Source organism: Homarus americanus, unplaced genomic scaffold (genome assembly GCF_018991925.1).
Source record: "Homarus americanus isolate GMGI-L3 unplaced genomic scaffold, GMGI_Hamer_2.0 scaffold56241, whole genome shotgun sequence".
Classification (NCBI taxonomy): Eukaryota; Metazoa; Arthropoda; class Malacostraca; order Decapoda; family Nephropidae; genus Homarus; species Homarus americanus.
This window is the reverse complement of record NW_024740202.1, coordinates 902921-920935: the sequence shown is the minus strand read 5'-3', so window position 1 is coordinate 920935 and position 18015 is coordinate 902921. Positions and strand designations below refer to the sequence as shown.

Sequence of the window (18015 nt, the reverse complement as noted above, 5' to 3'; positions counted from 1 at the left end):
ATTTGGGAAAAAGGCTGATGAAAGACTTTACCTGGTTTAAAGGACTATTGTATGGGTCAGATCAGTGGATACTTTCAGGAGACACCAAAAAGAGGTTTGAGGGCTTTGAAATGTGAAGTTATAGGAAAATGCTAAGAATAAGCTACACTGACGGGAAAACAAATGAAGAAGTACTAAGATTAGCAAAAACTTCAAAAGAAATACTTTAAATGTACAGAAAAAAGAAAAATGGGATACTTTGGCAACATAATTAGGGATGAGGGAGGTAATAACAGAAATATTAATGTGACAAAGTTGAGGGTAGGAGGGCCAGAGGCAGGCAGAGACTAGAATGGATGAATGAAATTAAAAACTGTGTCCTCAGAGAGATACAAAACCACAGAGGACATGAGGGCGGTACACTGATTGATTAAGCTGCTTCAGTAGTTGAAATATACAATGCATAATGATGAATGATTTACATGTTGATGGGATGAACTTACAATAATTACATCATGGGAATGTTTACACTCACGACGTCACGATGACAACACAATAACTAGTACCAGTTCGTGTTCACTTATCACTTCCTGCACTGAATTATTCTTCAAACTTGATTTCAATATTAAACAATATCCAAACACTCTTGATACGTTTAGATGTTTAGTTATTCTTCTTTGTAATTTTTTTCTCCACATTCGAATGGTTTTGTTTGCGGAGTGAACTGACGTGACTTTCTGAAGCATTACTTTCACTGTCGAAGATAATGCATCTGTATAACCAATGACAATGGTGTACACACACAAACACACACACAATATATCAAAAGTACCAAAGACAGACGCCACTAAGATTTTGGGCACTTAAAAGAATTTGCAGAACAGTTCATTAGGTTCTTCGATAAGGCATGGCCAAGTTATTGTAGAACATCTAGGAACATTTCAACAAGATACATGTTTTCAGTAATGTATTATCATAAGTAGCACTAACTTGCTTGGTCCTCCGGTGTGTGTGTGTGTGTAGGTCTTCAGCTGACGTCTATTTCCCCTCAGTTAACGCGTTGATTCTTCATCTTGTGCTTAAGGTGTTAGTTCAGGTCGCATCAGTTTCTTTAGCTTCGGATTCAGTTCTTCACCACACACACACACATACACACACACACACACACACACACATACACACACACCTGCTTCATCTCATGAATCAACACGACCATTCAGGACACAAAGGCGTCTGGTGTATGACCTTACAAATGGAGTCAAATCAACTTGCCTCAGATCAGTTTATGTCAGATCAACTCGCGTCAGATCAACTTGCGTCAGATCAACTCGCGTCTGGTTCTTCAGTTTAATCACCTTTCACTACGATAACTTAAGGAAGGCATCAACATTCCTGGTTCTTCAACATAGTAAGGAACTTGAGAGCCTCCTGGCCACACCCGTACACCAACTGACGCTCGGATACCTTCGTCAGGTATTTGGTAGAATAGTGGTACCTGTGGCAGAGAGGAGAGATGCTATACCATGGAGGGCGAGAGTTACACACACAACTTTTTCTCCTGATGCTGGTGTTTGTGTCTTGTCTTATGATTGAAAGTTTGATTCAGTAAATAAAACATGAACTTGCGTACCAAAAAAATTAAACTTAATCTACTCTATCCTCTGTATTTTTCATATGGCGATGAAATAGCCTAATTAAAACAGCTAAACCTAATTCATCATTAGATTTTGTTGTTTTTAGGTTTATTCATAAGGACTCCCATGACGTAACACTGGATCATCCTAATCTAACCTAACCTGAACAAACATTATTATTTTATGAAGTACTGTGTCTCGAAAACCATTAATATAGACCATAAGTGACACAGTGTTTTAGTAACATGACTTGTTAGTATAACAAGTCTACCTTTGAAGAAATATTTCAGTCATAGAGAATCCCCTTATTAAAATTTGCCATCTAAAATTTGTCTCTGTATATTTTCGTGTTTATGAGATAACACGTCCAAGTTTAAGAAAAAACACAACAATAATAAATAGATGTTTGGTAAGGTTGAGGAAAGTAATAAAAAAAAAATATATATATATATATTTATATATTTGTCTGACCTTAAGGTATTGGTAGCCTTATGATAACTGAGGTTGTGGAGAGGAGAACACACACACACACACGCATAAAGTAAAGAAAACTGCCAGCTAGCATATCATATAAAAAAAATAGATAACTCACCTAAGAGCTCGAGCGAAATTATTGTAAGTCAGTTCAGGTTTCCCGGATCGCGTCCCCCATAACCGAGCAACCACCTGCGGCTGCACCAACCTAAAGGTGGCCGCAGCCTCGTCCTCCCACCGGATTACTGTGGGGTTGGTTGTCTCGTCAACCAAGAGTCGCATCAGAAACTCCCATGACTTTGGTCCTCGGTCTGTAACGATAGATTCATAAATACTACATAAAATTACCAAAGAAAATTCACATTGATTAAGCATGTTCAAAGACAGTGCTGGTATATAATGACACAGAACAAAATACTATTAACCAACAAAAAAAACACAATGACTCATCTTTGCATGAACTTGTATATTACCATCAGTATATGCAAGTCTTTATGAAGAGAGTCATATAGGATTCATATATATGGAGATATAATACACTCTCGAACAATAGGCAAACACTTACCACGTTTTCTTTTGGTTGAGATCTTCTTAAGAGATTCGTGGGAAACTTTTTCGTCTGATGAATTCTCGGCCTCGATGTGTGTTCTCTCAACCTGGTCATGTGTTCTCTCAACCTGGTCGTATGTTCTCTCAACCCGGTCGTGTGTTCTCTGTATCTCGACGTGTGTTCTCTGTACCTGGTCGTGTGTTCTCTGTATCTCGACGTGTGTTATTTCTGTCAGGACAAGAGGACAGTACAAACTTTTAATCCTATGAATTGAGGGAAGTTCCTAAGCTGTCTAAAACATACCAAAATGTAATCAACTTATCTAAACTTTATTTCTATAATAGATCTTGAACTTTTCTGACCTTAAAATTGAATCGAAATAAAATAAACTTATCCCAATTAACTTCAAGTATGTTGATGCGTCATATGCTTGTAATGTATTCAAGAACAACAGAAGTTCTGGTACAGTTACAAGTATGGGGCATGATGACGTGCAGATGCAAGAATTAATACAACAAAGGTTTACTTGTAGTCACAGGTTGAGGCACAGGTATGATTACAGTAACAGTTAAAAGAACCTCTGACTTCAGCATCACTAACTACACCTCCCTTATCTTAATAAACCCCAATAAATCCAGAGAGAGAGAGAGAGAGAGAGACTCACTTGCTTTCAGCCGAAGGTCCATCGCCTTCTCCTCTCCCTCCTCCGCCAGGTCAATCACGAGGGGCCCATCTCCCGGGGAGTGAACATCGAGGGAGTAAGGATCCTGGTGGGCGTGAGGCGGCTGTCTCTCATATTGAAAGGGTTCGTTAGGAACATAGTATGAACCGTCTCCTTTTGTCGACCAGGGGTTGGAAACAATTTGTTTTTCGTAGGGTCCTACCGTCGACAACCTTTTCAGCGGTGGCAACTCATAGTACCCTACCAGGGAAGGAGGAGGATGAGGAAGAGGGGGAGTTATGGATAAGGTTTTCTTCAGGGGTTGCTGGTAACATCTTGCAGAAGGAAGGTTTCCTGTAGATGGCTTCTGCAGTGGTGGAAGGTCGTAGAACCCTACCGGAGGAGAGGGAGTCCCCGCAAACTTCTTTGGAGGTGACAAGACGTAATAGGTATCTGGAGGAGAGAGAGGTCCTATTGATGACCTTTTTTGTGGTAGCACGTCATGGTACGCTGCCGGAGGAGTGGAGCTCTGATAGGTCATGGGCGACAGGGTTATGTAGGACTTGGGCGCGGGATTCTCGTAGACCCTGGGTGAAGAGTTCTCGTAGGACCTTGGAGAATGTTCGCTTAGTGACCCGGACGATGAAAAGTCTTGGTATGGTGATCTTAAGGACATTTGATCTTGGTATAGTGATTTTGAAGAGATTTGGTCTTGGTATGGTGATCTTGAGGACATTTGGTCGTGGTATGGTGATTTTGAAGAGATTTGGCCTTGGTATGGTGATCTTGAGGACATTTGATCTTGGTATGGTGATCTTGAGGACATTTGATCTTGGTATGGTGATCTAGGGGCCATAATGATGTCATGGTCTTGGCATGGTGACCCGCATGACATCCTGTCTTGGTATGGTGACTCACGTTGAACTCTATCATGGTATGGTGATCCAGATAACATCCTGTCTTGGTATGGTGACACAGTTGTCATATTGTCTTGGTATGGTAATTCATGTGGCATCCTATATTGGTATGGTGATCTAGGTGGTTTATTGTCTTGGTATGGTGATCCGGGTGGCATCCTGTCTTGGTATGGTGACACAGTTATCAAATTGTCTTGGTATGGTAACTCACATGGCATCCTATATTGGTATGGTGATCCGGGTGGTTTAATGTCTTGGTATGGTGATGTGGGTGGCGTCTTATCTTGGTATGGTGATCCAGGTGACATCTTCTCTCGACATGGTGATCCGGGTGACATCTTCTCTAGACATGGTGACTTAGCGACCATCTCGTCATGGTGTGATGACAAGGAGACGCGAATCTTCCGTTTTCTCAAGGGCCACTGCTCGGGGTCCATGGAAGACGTCATAACCGGCTTCTCAGTAACGTTGTTTTATACTGTGGATGAAACGGAAGAAAAATTACCAAACCATGCGGGCCATTTTTTACATAATTTATCAGAAAAAAGAAACAAAATAGTCAAATGACGTTACAAATGACATTTCAAACAAATATTTCCTTAATGTCAGCAATTCAAAGTGATTGCGTAGTTAACGATGCAAATTAAACTAGACACAACAATGAATAAGAAGTCACAGTCAGCCATACAACATATAAATATGGAATTCTTACCAAGAGGAACGTATAGGTAGATTACGAAGCGGCCCAGGTTCACTATTTGTACTTTGTGAGAGGTCCAAGAACCCCTGAAACAATAATAATTATATAAATACATCGTGCTTATATTTACTTCCTTTAAAATAATGGAATGTGTGTTAGCAGTTTTATTCGTGTGTTAACAGATAACAAGCGTAAAGTGATTGAGAAGTTAAGCTTAGTCTACCCTTAAAATTATTTATATTCATTTTCTTAGGTAAAAGAAAATAGATACCACAGAAAAAGGACAAATTAAGTATTCTAAACGAGACATTAATAATAATAATAATAATAATAATAATAATAATAATAATAATAATGTTATGCCGAGGCATAATTTGGTACTATATTGTTTGTAAACTAGTTGTTTTGATTATTTTCTATTCGAAACAACAGTAGGTAGTAAGCAGGGAGGTACTGCCGCCTGGGAAGATATTGGAAGCATAATGTGTTGTCTAATGGTAGACCCTGCTGCCATAAGGCATCACGAAAATTGTGACCAAGTCCCAGGTTGGTGATCTGACTTTCTGCCTCATTTACACACAATTGCAGGGTCTCAATTGTTTCTCACTCTTGATCTTTTTTGTATTTATTATTATTATTATTATCATTATTATTACAGTGTTGTTACTAATATTACCATTATTATTTTATGATTCTATTTTAGTCCAGCCACCTTCATTCTCGATTGCTTGCTGCATGCAGCCTGTTGGGACCGGAGGAGACGTGATTGTGTATCAGTTGCGGCTTCCGCTTCAGTGACGTCACCCACATGGCTCTGACCTATATATACTGCTAATGAATATGATGTATTTCTTTGTGTATGAACCTCTGTCCTGCATGGCAGTGAACAGTGACATTACCCACATGACTCTGACCTATATATACTGTTAATGAATATGATGCATTTCTTTGTGTATGAACCTCTGTCCTGCGTAGCAGTGAGAAGTGATACCACCCTCAGTGTCAAGGCCTGACTGAATTACTCAGAATAGGCAAACTAAGTTTGTCAACAAATTTGTTAAACTAAAAAAGCACCTCCCATTCACGGTGTGTTTGCTCCTGTAGCTTCACCCTGCTTCTCTCTTCAGCTGGCTCCCACACGTTCACAATATTGGCCCAAATGTTTTCTATAGGGTTCATGTCACAACCTCTACTTGGCCAGTCTAAGACTTGCAAATTTCTTTGTTCCGCAAACCACCGCGTTACAATCCGTGCGGTATGGATAGTACACCTATCGTGCAGGAAAATGATGTTTTCGGGAAACGGGAAAACATAGGCACGCACCGAGGGAAGCATAACCTCTTCGAGTATTTCTAAATACTGTTCAGCTGTTAAATCTTCCTGCTTTGTCAGTCAGCTCTCCAACTCCGTGCAGATATATCCATCCCCAAACATTGCAAGTCACATGGCCTCTCCTAGCTTCTTCATAAATATGTTGTCTAGCATATCGGGTGTTGTTCCTCCTCCAACCTTCCGTGAGAGGTAGATGAGACAGTTTTTTCGTCAGTGAATATTACTCTTCCCCAGAAATCTAGGCCTTCTTCAGCATACCGTCGAGCAAACTGTAACCTGCCCTCGCGATCATTTAACCGTAATAATAATAATAATAATAATAATAATAATAATAATAATAATAATAATAATAATAATAATAATAACAATAATAATAATAATCCTTCTTTTTCACATGCAGATCAAAAGCAAAAGTAACAAAGGTAGATTGACTCGTTAACAAACATCAAGTACACCGTACCCATGACGACAGAATACATAATGCAGCGATCTGGTTGGATCCTTTAAACCTTACCACTTTATTTATCTTCTGTTTTACTTTTATCTTCATACAAACTTTACTTCCTTTCCTAACTCAAGGCATCGAGATCAAGATAAGGTTAAGAAAGAAAAAGTGACTGACATTAGGTGTAAGAAGGTCATGAAGTAGAGGTGAAGGGAGAGAGGTAGGAGTAGGTGAAGGATTTTATGGTCAACAGGTAGTAAAAAATATAATGTATATATTTTATTACTCATTTACACGCAGCTGGCAGTAACACAGTTATCTCTCAGGATTTCATATGTTACCTCCCGATGCTGTACCTGCTTTCTCTTGTACCTAACACTGTACAATAAAGTTCATAACAAATGTAACAAAATCGAATGGCTACTGAGGTGGAGAGTGGTGAAATGATACAAAAAAAACGATATATGTAACCCAGGTAGAGAAGGTCGTATTATACCTATGAAGGAAGGGACAGCGCATTCTTATCTTCCTTAATTCCCTGGCACTTTGTTGACACTGTACGTAGATGACTCTGTGTTGAGAAGCATTATATCTATTGAGTTTGTGAAGGAGGTTTTTGCCTTGATCAGAGATGGTGTACAACCTTGTTTGGAATGTGGCTTGTATTGAACTGGATAACTGAATGGTGGTGGTGGTGGTGGTGGTGGTAGTGGTGGTGGTGGTGGTAGTGGTGGTGATGGTGGTGTTGGTGGTGGTGTTGGTGGTGGTGTGGTGGTGGTGGTGGTGGTAGTGGTGGTGTGGTGGTGGTGGTGGTGGTGGTGTGGTGGTGTAGTGGTGGTGGTGGTAATGAAAATGTTGACGGGGATGATGATGATGATGATGATGATGATGATGATGACGATGGTTGTGGAAACTATATATTACGTGGAATATCAGAACATATGGAAGACATTGAACACGGTATTGTAGTGTGTTGAACCAGCCTGTTCCGTCCCATTCTCTCTCCCTCCACCCTCCCTTCCCCACCCCACCAACCTCTTCCTTCCCCCACCCCACATCCTCCCTCCCCACTTCCCAACACAAAAATATCCTCCCATCACACCCTTTCCATAAGCCCCTGCCTCCCATTACACCCCTCCACAGCCCCCTCCATAGCCCTCCCTCCCACATCCCCCCCTCCCCACCACACCCTCCACAACCCTCCCTCCCACATCACCCCCTCCCACCACATCCCTCCACAGCCCTCCCTCCCACATCCCTCCCACCACACCCCTCCACAGCCCTCCTCCCCTCCCACATCCCCCTCCCCACCACACCCCCACCATAGCCCACATCCCCCTCCCACCACACCCCATCCCTCCCTCCCACATCCCCTCCCACCACACCCTCCACAGCCCTCCCTCCCACATCCCCTCCCACCACACCTCCATAGCCCTCCCTCCCACATCCCCACACCCCCTCCTCCCCCCTCCACCACACCCCTCCACAGCCCCTCCCCTCCACATCCCCCCCCTCCCCACCCACACCCCTCCACAGCCCTCCCTCCCACATCCCCCTCCCACACCACAGCCCTCCCTCCCACCACACCCCTCCACAGCCCTCCCTCCCATCACACCCCATCCACAAAAGCCGTTCCGGGCCTCACAGTGTTCTTGCCAAGTAGGAAAAATTTCCCCTCCATTACGACTGAAAAACCCGTCTTGATCCAGGTTGATTCTTGCCAATTTCTTTCTATCTATCTATCTATCTATCTATCTATCTAGCTATCTATCTATCATCCTCATCATGATCACCATCATCATCATCATCACCATCATTATCATCATCACCATCATCATCATCATCATCACACTAAAGTCAGTCAGATTACGTCGACGACCTACATCAATAATTTTCCTGTTCCACTCCTACACAAAACACCAAGTAAATGACGCGACTTAACTTGAACTAACCCTTATGAAACTCAGAACAAATTCTCTCACAAATTCTCTTCAATAAATCTAAAACAAATTCTCTAAAAAATTCTCCCCAAAAGTTCTTAAACAAATTCTCAACGCCGTCACAAAAAGGTAACACGGATAGCCGGGCTGATGCGACCTTGAAGCACCAGTACCTTGGGGAACTCCTGCTTACTGTTAGTAGTGCATAATAAATTATCTTGGTATCCGGGTTCAGAGAGAGACAGAGAGAGAGAGAGATACCTACATAGAATGACTGATGAAGCAAGAGAATGAGAGAGACAGAGAGAGAGACGTTCCCTTTCTCAATTATTAATATCTCACACGTACAAAAGAAGGATGAAACATTAAATTAATAAAGTTCAAATAAAAAGCAAGAACTACGCTCACTATCTCTCTCTCTCTCTCTCTCTCTCTCTCTTTCTCTTATCCCCACGCATACCTACAATACGTCACATCCGCTTTATGGCGTAACTATCTTCAGAGGATCGTAAGTTAGTAAGAATTTTCCTACAATGAACGAACTCTTACGTCACACAGCCAAAAAATATGATGATTTAAAATGGCCTGGGGTATGGTAGTGAACTAACCTAACTTGGGAATGTAGGTGTTATTATATGGAGTAAAAATATATATTAAAGTTCAGGTATTTTTGTCAATATTTTAAGATTGTGTTAGTTGGGTATAAGGTGCTGTTAATAAGTTAAGTAATTAGTTAAATGATAGATAGTTAAGTGAGATAATTGTTGTGATAATGGAGTGAATTTGTTATGTGTTTAGAGTTAGTTGAGTTAGTTAAGTGTTTAAAGTTAGTTCAGTTAGTTAAGTGTGTTAGTTAAGTGAATTAGTTAAGTGTGTTAGTTAAGTGAATTAGTTAAGTGTGTTAGTTAAGTGAATTAGTTAAGTGTGTTAGTTAAGTGAATTAGTTAAGTGTGTTAGTTAAGTGTGTTAGTTAAGTGAATTTGTTAAGTGTGTTAGTTAAGTGAATTAGTTAAGTGTGTTAGTTAAGTGAATTAGTTAAGTGTGTTAGTTAAGTGAATTCGTTAAGTCTGTTAGTTAAGTGAATTAGTTAAGTGTGTTAGTTAAGTGTGTTGGATAAGTACGAGTCTTATTCTCTTAAGGGAAAATTTCTACATAAGAACCTTTGACAATCACCAAGTTGCTTCTTTCCTCTCCCCCCTGCAACCCTCAGTGGGGGGGAGGGGTGATGAGGAGAGGGGGTGAAGGGGTGGTGGTGAGGAGGGGGTGAAGGGGAGGGGTGATGAGGATGAGGGGACGGTGGAGGGGAGGGGTGATGAGGGAGGGTGAAGGGGAGGAGGATGAGGAGGAGGGGGATGAGGAGGAGGGGGAGGGTGGTGGAGGAGGGGGGGTGAAGGGGAGGTGATGAGGATGAGGGGCGGTGGGAGGAGGGGTGGATGAGGAGGGGGTGAAGGAGGAGGATGAGGAGGAGGGGCGGTGGAGGAGGGGTGAGAGGAGGAGGGGTGAAGGGGAGGAGTGATGAGGAGGAGGGGGTTGAAGGGGAGGGGTGATGAGGATGAGGGGGCGGTGGAGGGGTGATGAGGAGGAGGGGGTGAAGGGGAGGGGTGATGAGAGAGAAGGGGGTGAAAGAGGGGAGAGGTGATGAGGGGGGAAAAACATATGTGCCATCTATTGTCGGAAAGTTTGTGTGTGTGTGTGTGTGTGTGTGTGTACTTACAGCGACTCCCACTTCCCTTACACACACACACACACACCTGGTTTTCCTCCCTAAATGCCACACAACGTAAACACCTAGAAAAAGTGCAAAAGAGGGCATGCAAGATTATTCTCTCCCCTTCCTACTCCACATATCAAGAAGCGCTCAACACACTGACCCTCTCGGCCCTCACTGACCATCACCACGACCTCATCTGCAAATTTGGTAGGAAGCTTCTGCACCATCCTCGACACCGGCTCCTACTACCACCTGAGATCCCCAGCCCGAGAATTGCTGTTCGACACCACAACCGCATCCAGCCCATACGTGCACGAACTGATCGCTATAAGAACAGCCCAGTCCCAACCATTGTAAAAATTATCAATAACTTGTAATAAACCAGTGTATTCACTCCCAGTAAATACTACTTCTTGCACTGTCACTATGTTGAAATGCACTGTAGTTTGAGCTTTTCCCCATCTAGTTATTATAAATCTTATTTATATCACTTATGTTACTTGTATATTATTTGTAATTCGAAAGCCATTCCCCAAATATGTAAATGTATATTTTCAGCCTTCTGGCTGCCAAGCTCTTTCAATAAACCGTCAATTATTATTATTATTTATTACACACACACACACGTAACCAAACTATAACGCTACTGTAACTCACTATAACTGTTGTATCACTGCTGTAACCTTCTGTATCATCACAGTAATTCGGTGTAACTTGCCGTAAAAAAAACCTGTAACTTGTTGTAATGCTGATGTAACTTGCTGTAACGCTCCTGTAGCTTTCTGTAACGCTGTTATAAGTTGCTGTAGGGCCGGTATAATTTGCTGTAACGCTCCTGTAACTTGCTGTAACGCTCCTGTAACTTGATGTAACGCTCCAGTGGCTTGCTGTAACACTGGTATAACTTGCTGCAACGCTCCTGTAACTTGCTGTAACACTCCTTTAACATTGCTGTAACACTACATTAACATTGCTGTAACACTGCTATAACTTGCTGTACTCTCTTGAAACACTACTGTAACCTTTCATGAGCTCTTGACCTCCTCCGTGGCGGTCAGTGAGAGAGTGACTGGGACTTGAACCGAAGCTCACGAGTTACTGCACTGTACTAACGCCGGCCGAGCAGACAGCCCGACACCTCACCCCAGAATTTTCCTAGTATGAGCGTGTGTGCGTGACTGTGTGTGTGAGTGTGTGATATGTAATCCCGGGTTCGATCCCCAGGCAGGGTGAAACTGTGGACAAGTTTCTTTACGCCATTTGCCTCTGTCTACCCAGCAGTAATTGGGGATCTGGATGATAATCGATTTGCTGATCGTGTTCCGGGGTAATGGTTAGCCAGTGCAGTTGGCGAGTTGTCCGGTGTTCTCGGACTATTCCTTGACCCTGGGTCATGCAGCTCTTTAACTTAGGGTGTGGTTGTTGTGTTGGCGACAGCTTCTACACCTTAATTCTGGGGTGGGCAGTACATAAGCCGATAGCCATACAAGGCAATCCGCTAGAAATGTGTGGCTGTTTCGCCTCCTGAATCATCGAGAATTCGTGGAATTATTGTAGGAATTTGATGAATGTGATTTCGAAGACGTAGTTTACTGCTCAAATACTCGTTGGCTGAGTCGTGGTAAGGTCCTGAAGCAGTTCACTGCCTTGCTTCCCCAGATTATTATTATTTTTTTAATCAGCAAATGGGAGATTCTCAGGAATTGAAAGTGAAGATTGGCAAAGTTATCTGTGAGCAAGGCCAAATGATTAGTGAGTTCAGGTCGAAACTCAGTCATCTGCTCATACAAGTCCGGAAACAGAATTTCACAGACTTTCCCAATCTGGAAAAAAATTGAGGTAGTGAATTTTGAAGTGAAAATGGTGTACAGTCTGTAGCTGCAATTCTCTGACTTTAAAAAGCTCAACTTGACTTTCCAGCTGTTGAAAGATCCATTAAGTTTCAAAGTTAAAGAGTCGTCTGAGGAGCTCGTCAGTTTGCTTTGTTTGGACAAGCTTGGATATAAAGGGGACATGTTTTTGCTGTAAAATCAGGATTCACATAGTCGATTCAACAGTCGATATCTTGTTCATATGTGAGAGAATCTTCTGAGTGATGAAGATTTGACTTGCCTGAAGACCGCAATTTCGAGGTTACTTTCCATGTTTGATTCAACTTGGCTGTGTGAGTCAACGTTCTCCTCAGTACAGAAACGATCACAACTTGCGGACATGAATGTGGAGGCGGAGATAAGATGCGCATTGTTTTCTGATTTTGACCCAGACTTTCAACAATTGGCAAAATGAAAAGATTGCAAGGTTTCCCATTGATTTAATTGATGCAGAAATGATAAACTTACTTGTGTTTATCAGGCCAGTACCGTTAAAATCGTAAAATAAATTTGTCACATAAAAATTCTGAGTTATATTTATTATGTGGCTTTAACAAATTATTATTATTATTATTATTATTATTATTATTGTGTGTGTGTGTGTGTGTGTGTGTGTGTGTGTGTGTGTGTGCGCGCACCGAATTATTTTTTTCCCTCATGTATGTAAGAAGGAAAAAGATTACATCGCTCTCTCTCTCTCTCTCTCTCTCTCTCTCTCTCTCTCTCTCTCTCTACGAATGGGGGAGATAATAATTTTCCTGTATTGGGGGAGGATAGAGAGATGCGGAGGGGGGAGAGGGGAGGGATGAGGAGGAAGAGAGAGAACGAGAGAGAGAGAGAGAGAGAGAGAGAGAGAGTTGTAACAGCCTCTTTGGTGGGACTCACACTTGTCCTGTCTATGTACGGTCAACCAAAGATGCACCGACCCCACCCTGGGTCTCGTGCTCGCAGTACTTGGTAAAGGAAGGCTGTATGTAAAGGTGATTGTGATTGGTGGATCTATTTTCGGCTGTATCACCGTCAGGATAAATATTAAACAATCCAAAGGTACAATTATTATAATGAAAAATTATTCATTGTTATTTAAGGTCATAAGAAGTTTCCAATAAAATTTGATCAGAGAATCTTGGGCAGTCCTCGTGTCTCGTTGTAGTCGAGTTTCCAAGTCATTAATATAATTTCTTCATTATTTAATTTATCGGTGATTGGTTACCTAGTTCCCCGTTGCTTAATATAATGGTTGGGCTTTATTGTTTCGTATTATATTATACTACGTACTACAGTAAACAAACGGCCTAGAGTTGCCAGCAGTCTCCAGCAATGTTCGAAGAATCTTGAACGAGACTGTACAGTCGGAGTCAAAAGTTCTGTCCCTCCCAAACTGAAGCAGTACCGACCCCAAATGAGATAAAATTAACACACCCGCACCAGTCAGGGTACGTCACTTCGGAGACTCATTCCCGTGACCGTACAATCACCGACAAAATACTCAGGACATATCTGTTAACACTACTGTACTCACACAGACATTCACATCAGGTCACAATGTTTCAGGCCCCTATCCCGTGTTATATCAGGCCAGGCACACCAAAGTGTTACTGTATACAGGATTGTTGGCCTTTCTCTGTTAATGTCGTCTCAGGTGGTACTAGAGGTGTGTTAAGAGTATTTGGTCGGCGACTGTACATTGCTTCTATACCTATACTGTCAATATATGGTGAACCAATGTAAACTTGCACGATGATTTTACTGAATATCTATTGTTCCGACCGTGTCGTATTTTTTCTATTTTTTTTTATATATAACAGCTCCCATGTTCCATATTATTCCTGTAATGATGTGTTAAATTTACTATTATATCATCTAGTCACCTTACCCTGTGCTGTTAAGGTTTTAACTGTTATTATTTGTTCAAGCCCATCTTATTTCTTTATTTAGTATTGTAACCAGCATTCTCTGTTCTCTAACGACTATCTGCATCGTTAAACGACCCACCGGCGGGTCGCGTGGCGGGAGCCGACCTTATATATAGGACCCACCAACTGACTTGAGTTAGTTCAGTTCTGTTGTCATACAGTCCACATCCTTTGAGTGTCACCTGTGACTTATACTTAATTTATTTGTGTTGTTCCTGTCGCCACCAATGTGGTATATCTATGTGAGTACCTATTTATGTCTCTGTTTGTGTCCATCTGTATTTGCTTAGTTGTATTCAAGTAATTCAGTGTTGTTTCACGTTAGTTAATTTCAGTGATAGTTTTTATATGTTTATGCAGTGTTAACGTAATCCAATGCTTTATTTTTATTCTTTTGAGGTTTCGATGTTTTGTATCACTTGTGTCTTAAAAGTTTCGATGGTGAATCAATTTGTTGTGACAGCCTACGAGGCTCTTTATTGTGTTTAATATTTAATCAATTAAATTCTTAAAGGTTTACTTTATTTTTATTCTCTTAATTTACTTCACTTTTTGTTTGGTTACGCCTAGAACCTGGATATTTAAGTAAATTAAGAGACGGCGTAACACTATATACCATTCAATATAATGCTGTTATTCTGTTTCCTCGTCCACACACACACACACACACACTGCTGTACTCTATCATATACAATACAGGGTTTAGTTGGTGACCTTGACTGCCTCTGCTTGGGACTAAATAATTTGTAGGTGTAGTGGTGATTCTTAAGGGCGATTTTTTTCCTCTCTTGATTTATTTTATTGGGTATATGTGTTCATTCTCTCTATCTCTCTCTTTCTCTCTCTCTCTCACCAATTCCCCCTTTCGCTACTCGGAAGAAAAAAACCCGCATAACTCACTTTCCATTTCACCTTCAGTCTATATCGTTGTTAACTATTATTTCTTCAACTTTTAGGGTTTGGTTAATTGCCATTGAGTTTATTATGGTCATTAAGGGGGATGAAGTGGTGGGTGGAAAAGTGTAGCAGAAATAAACTAGATTATTGTTGATAATACTGATGAAGAAGGTTGGCAGGCTTAGTCGATGCCACATTCCACTTCGTATTTATTTATTTATTTACTTATTTATGCAATTATTTATTTATTCATAGTTAATGTCTGACAACAATAAATTTTTCTTGTTTCAAATTCATTTTGTTATTAGATGAAAAATCGTTTATCTTAATTATTTATCTCATGTATATACGGTATTATATATTGTATCCAGTATAAATGATGGCAACTTTTTCTGGAGTTGCAATAGTTCTCTTAAAATTATTAATTCATCACACGTTTGTTTCTTCATTATCTTCTCTTTAATAAATGATCGTTCAGTTTATTTATTTCTCTACCATGAACGTTATGCAGTATACCGAAGCTCACTTAACCCCCACTAACACCTATGGCTCTACCGTCTTATTTGAGCGAGTATATGTGACATGTTGTGAAATATATCAGTGTATTACATTTTCTCTCCTACATGGCTACGTGTTACAATTTATCATTTATATTGCTTACCAGCTTACATCCGTTTGAGTCATATTCAGCCTTTTATTTGTATTTTGGTCTTATTTGTATATTTCTAATTTGTATGATGTTCTTATTCATTTTAATAGAGGAATGTAATTTTGTGTGTGTGTGTGTGTGTGTGTGTGTGTGTGTGTGTGTGGCATAAGGAAAATAATTTTTAAATGCTTGACCAATAATTAGCAGAATATATAACATTTATCATTACAACTTAACACAAACTAACACTGTACACACCTGAACACACTGTACACACCTGAACACACTGTACACACCTTAACACACTGTACACACCTGAACACACTGTACACACCTGAACACACTGTACACACCTGAACACACTGTACACACCTGAACACACTGTACACACCTGAACACACTGTACACACCTGAACACACTGTACACACCTGAACACACTGTACACACCTTAACACACTGTACACACCTGAACACACTGTACACACCTTAACACACTGTACACACCTTAACACACTGTACACACCTGAACACACTGAGCGACATTTTCTTCTTATCTTAACTAATTACAGTATATCACGATGAAGATTGATAAGTAGTGTATTAATTGTTCTCTCTCTTATGTTTTATTTATTGTTGATAGACAGGTGAACTTACTAGCCTTGATACGTGCTAAAAGACCTCAGTGGTGGGAGAGATTCTACAGTATTGTTATAGGTGGAGTGGCTGCCTAACGTTGGGTTACTCACAATGGCCCACCAACTACTTCACACTCCTCTCGGGAACAAGAAATGGATGCTGTTGGCTAGTTTGTTTGTTTTCTTACTTAAAATTACAACAGTATTTAAAATGTGTAAAAGCTTTAGCATGTTACCTGTTATCTTACTAATAAAAATGACGCTAACAGGTATTATAAACATTAGTGTTACCTGTACTGTACTAAGATTGACGGAAAAAAATCACAGCACCACAAGACGTGAAATAAACCAATAACTACACTTACACGAAAAAGAAAAGCAATAGTAATTATAGAAAAACCTGTTTTGAAATCCTAGCTTAGTGACTAGGCATTCGTCCTTGAGGGGTTACTTATTTATTCTTCTTTTTTATTTCGTTGTTGAATTCCTTCATAAGATTAACACAAACAGTTAAAACGGCAGCTTCATTTCTCCTGCTGACACGACGTTGACTATGGTGGATACAAATGAGTGGAGATTGACTTTATCGGAAGAGTTAAATACGGGCACTGGGTCAAGGTTTTTAGGTTCCCGTCATTTGTGTGGAAGGCGTTTATGTCCAAGCACGAACACATTTCACTGCCTTACTCCCCACCAGGTGTCTTATAAACTCACTATACGAAGCTGACTCACTGATTAAATTCGTACGAGTGACGTCACCTACCTTTATGACGTCACCTTCGATCATCTTACGGGAGTGTAAAAATGGGCGAAGGAAAATAATGCGAGTTGTCTTTTCTTATGAATGACGCCGTGAGATCAGCTGGGTGGGGTAAACAAAGTCACGTGACTCTACCCCACTAACCACTTACGTTCCACTTTCATTCACAAAAGTTTCACAACGTCTAGTACACACCCATAGACAAACCACTTCATAATCTGTCGATGTTATAGACCTACAACGTCCACATATGACTAAGCGGTAGAAAATGGTTTGTGGTTATCAAATTTAAGGAAAGGAAACCTCGTTATATCTTACCTGGTCGAAGAAATAAATTTTTATGGCACTTAGAGGTGGTGATGGCGTAACGGCCGCTCTACACGGACTGAGCTCAAATACTCACATGCCTCTATATGGAGCTGATGCCACTTTCTCTTTCGCCACATCTGCTATACCGACATAGACCTCCGTAAGTCTGCTATACACCACGCGGTGTCCCTCAAAACACAGCCGAACTTCAATGGGTCATGTTCAAGTTCACTCATTGTTAGGAAATGGCTAAAAGGAAGCGAATTTCGACGAAAATGTTCAATATAATTTGGCGTAACGTGTGAGCCACCACTGTACCAACAACTGACATTGCCAACATTTTCTTTATGTTACAGAAAACTTTATTAAATAAAGGGGAGACACGTGGAAAATTTAGATCTCCATTTTTTTATCCAATAGTTAATTACGTAGCTTATAATAAGGCTTTCGTGTACCTATTTGGTATTAAAAATGGGCTATTCAGATAGATGTATATATTTACTTGAAGCAAGTGAGTTAATACAGTCTAGACTTGCACATTGTATCACCAAAAAGAATTTCTAGTTACATTTTGTCTTGTTAGCATATCCTCTATAATAACCAAACTTTCAAAACTATAAAGTAGGAAATAATA

General features: G+C 40.7%; 1 protein-coding gene across 3 annotated transcripts; it reads right to left on the bottom strand.

Moving 5' to 3' along the window:
• Nucleotides 1-271: 271 nt before the first annotated feature.
• Nucleotides 272-17690, bottom strand: LOC121875288 (extensin-2-like). Of its 3 annotated transcripts, none has more exons than XM_042379752.1 (6): nt 17391-17690; nt 4928-5001; nt 3302-4693; nt 2653-2865; nt 2206-2398; nt 272-1474 (listed from the first exon to the last, which is right to left on the bottom strand). In XM_042379752.1, the coding sequence occupies exons 3-6, from the start codon at nt 4662-4664 to the stop codon at nt 1363-1365; spliced, it is 1881 nt and encodes a 626-aa protein (XP_042235686.1). In that variant the 5' UTR covers nt 4665-4693; nt 4928-5001; nt 17391-17690; the 3' UTR covers nt 272-1362. The 3 variants fall into 3 exon arrangements, with proteins under 3 accessions (XP_042235686.1, XP_042235687.1, XP_042235685.1); XM_042379753.1 differs by having other exon boundaries at nt 17476-17690; XM_042379751.1 differs by lacking the exon at nt 17391-17690 and adding an exon at nt 11001-11464.
• Between the last annotated feature and the right edge of the window lie 325 nt (nt 17691-18015).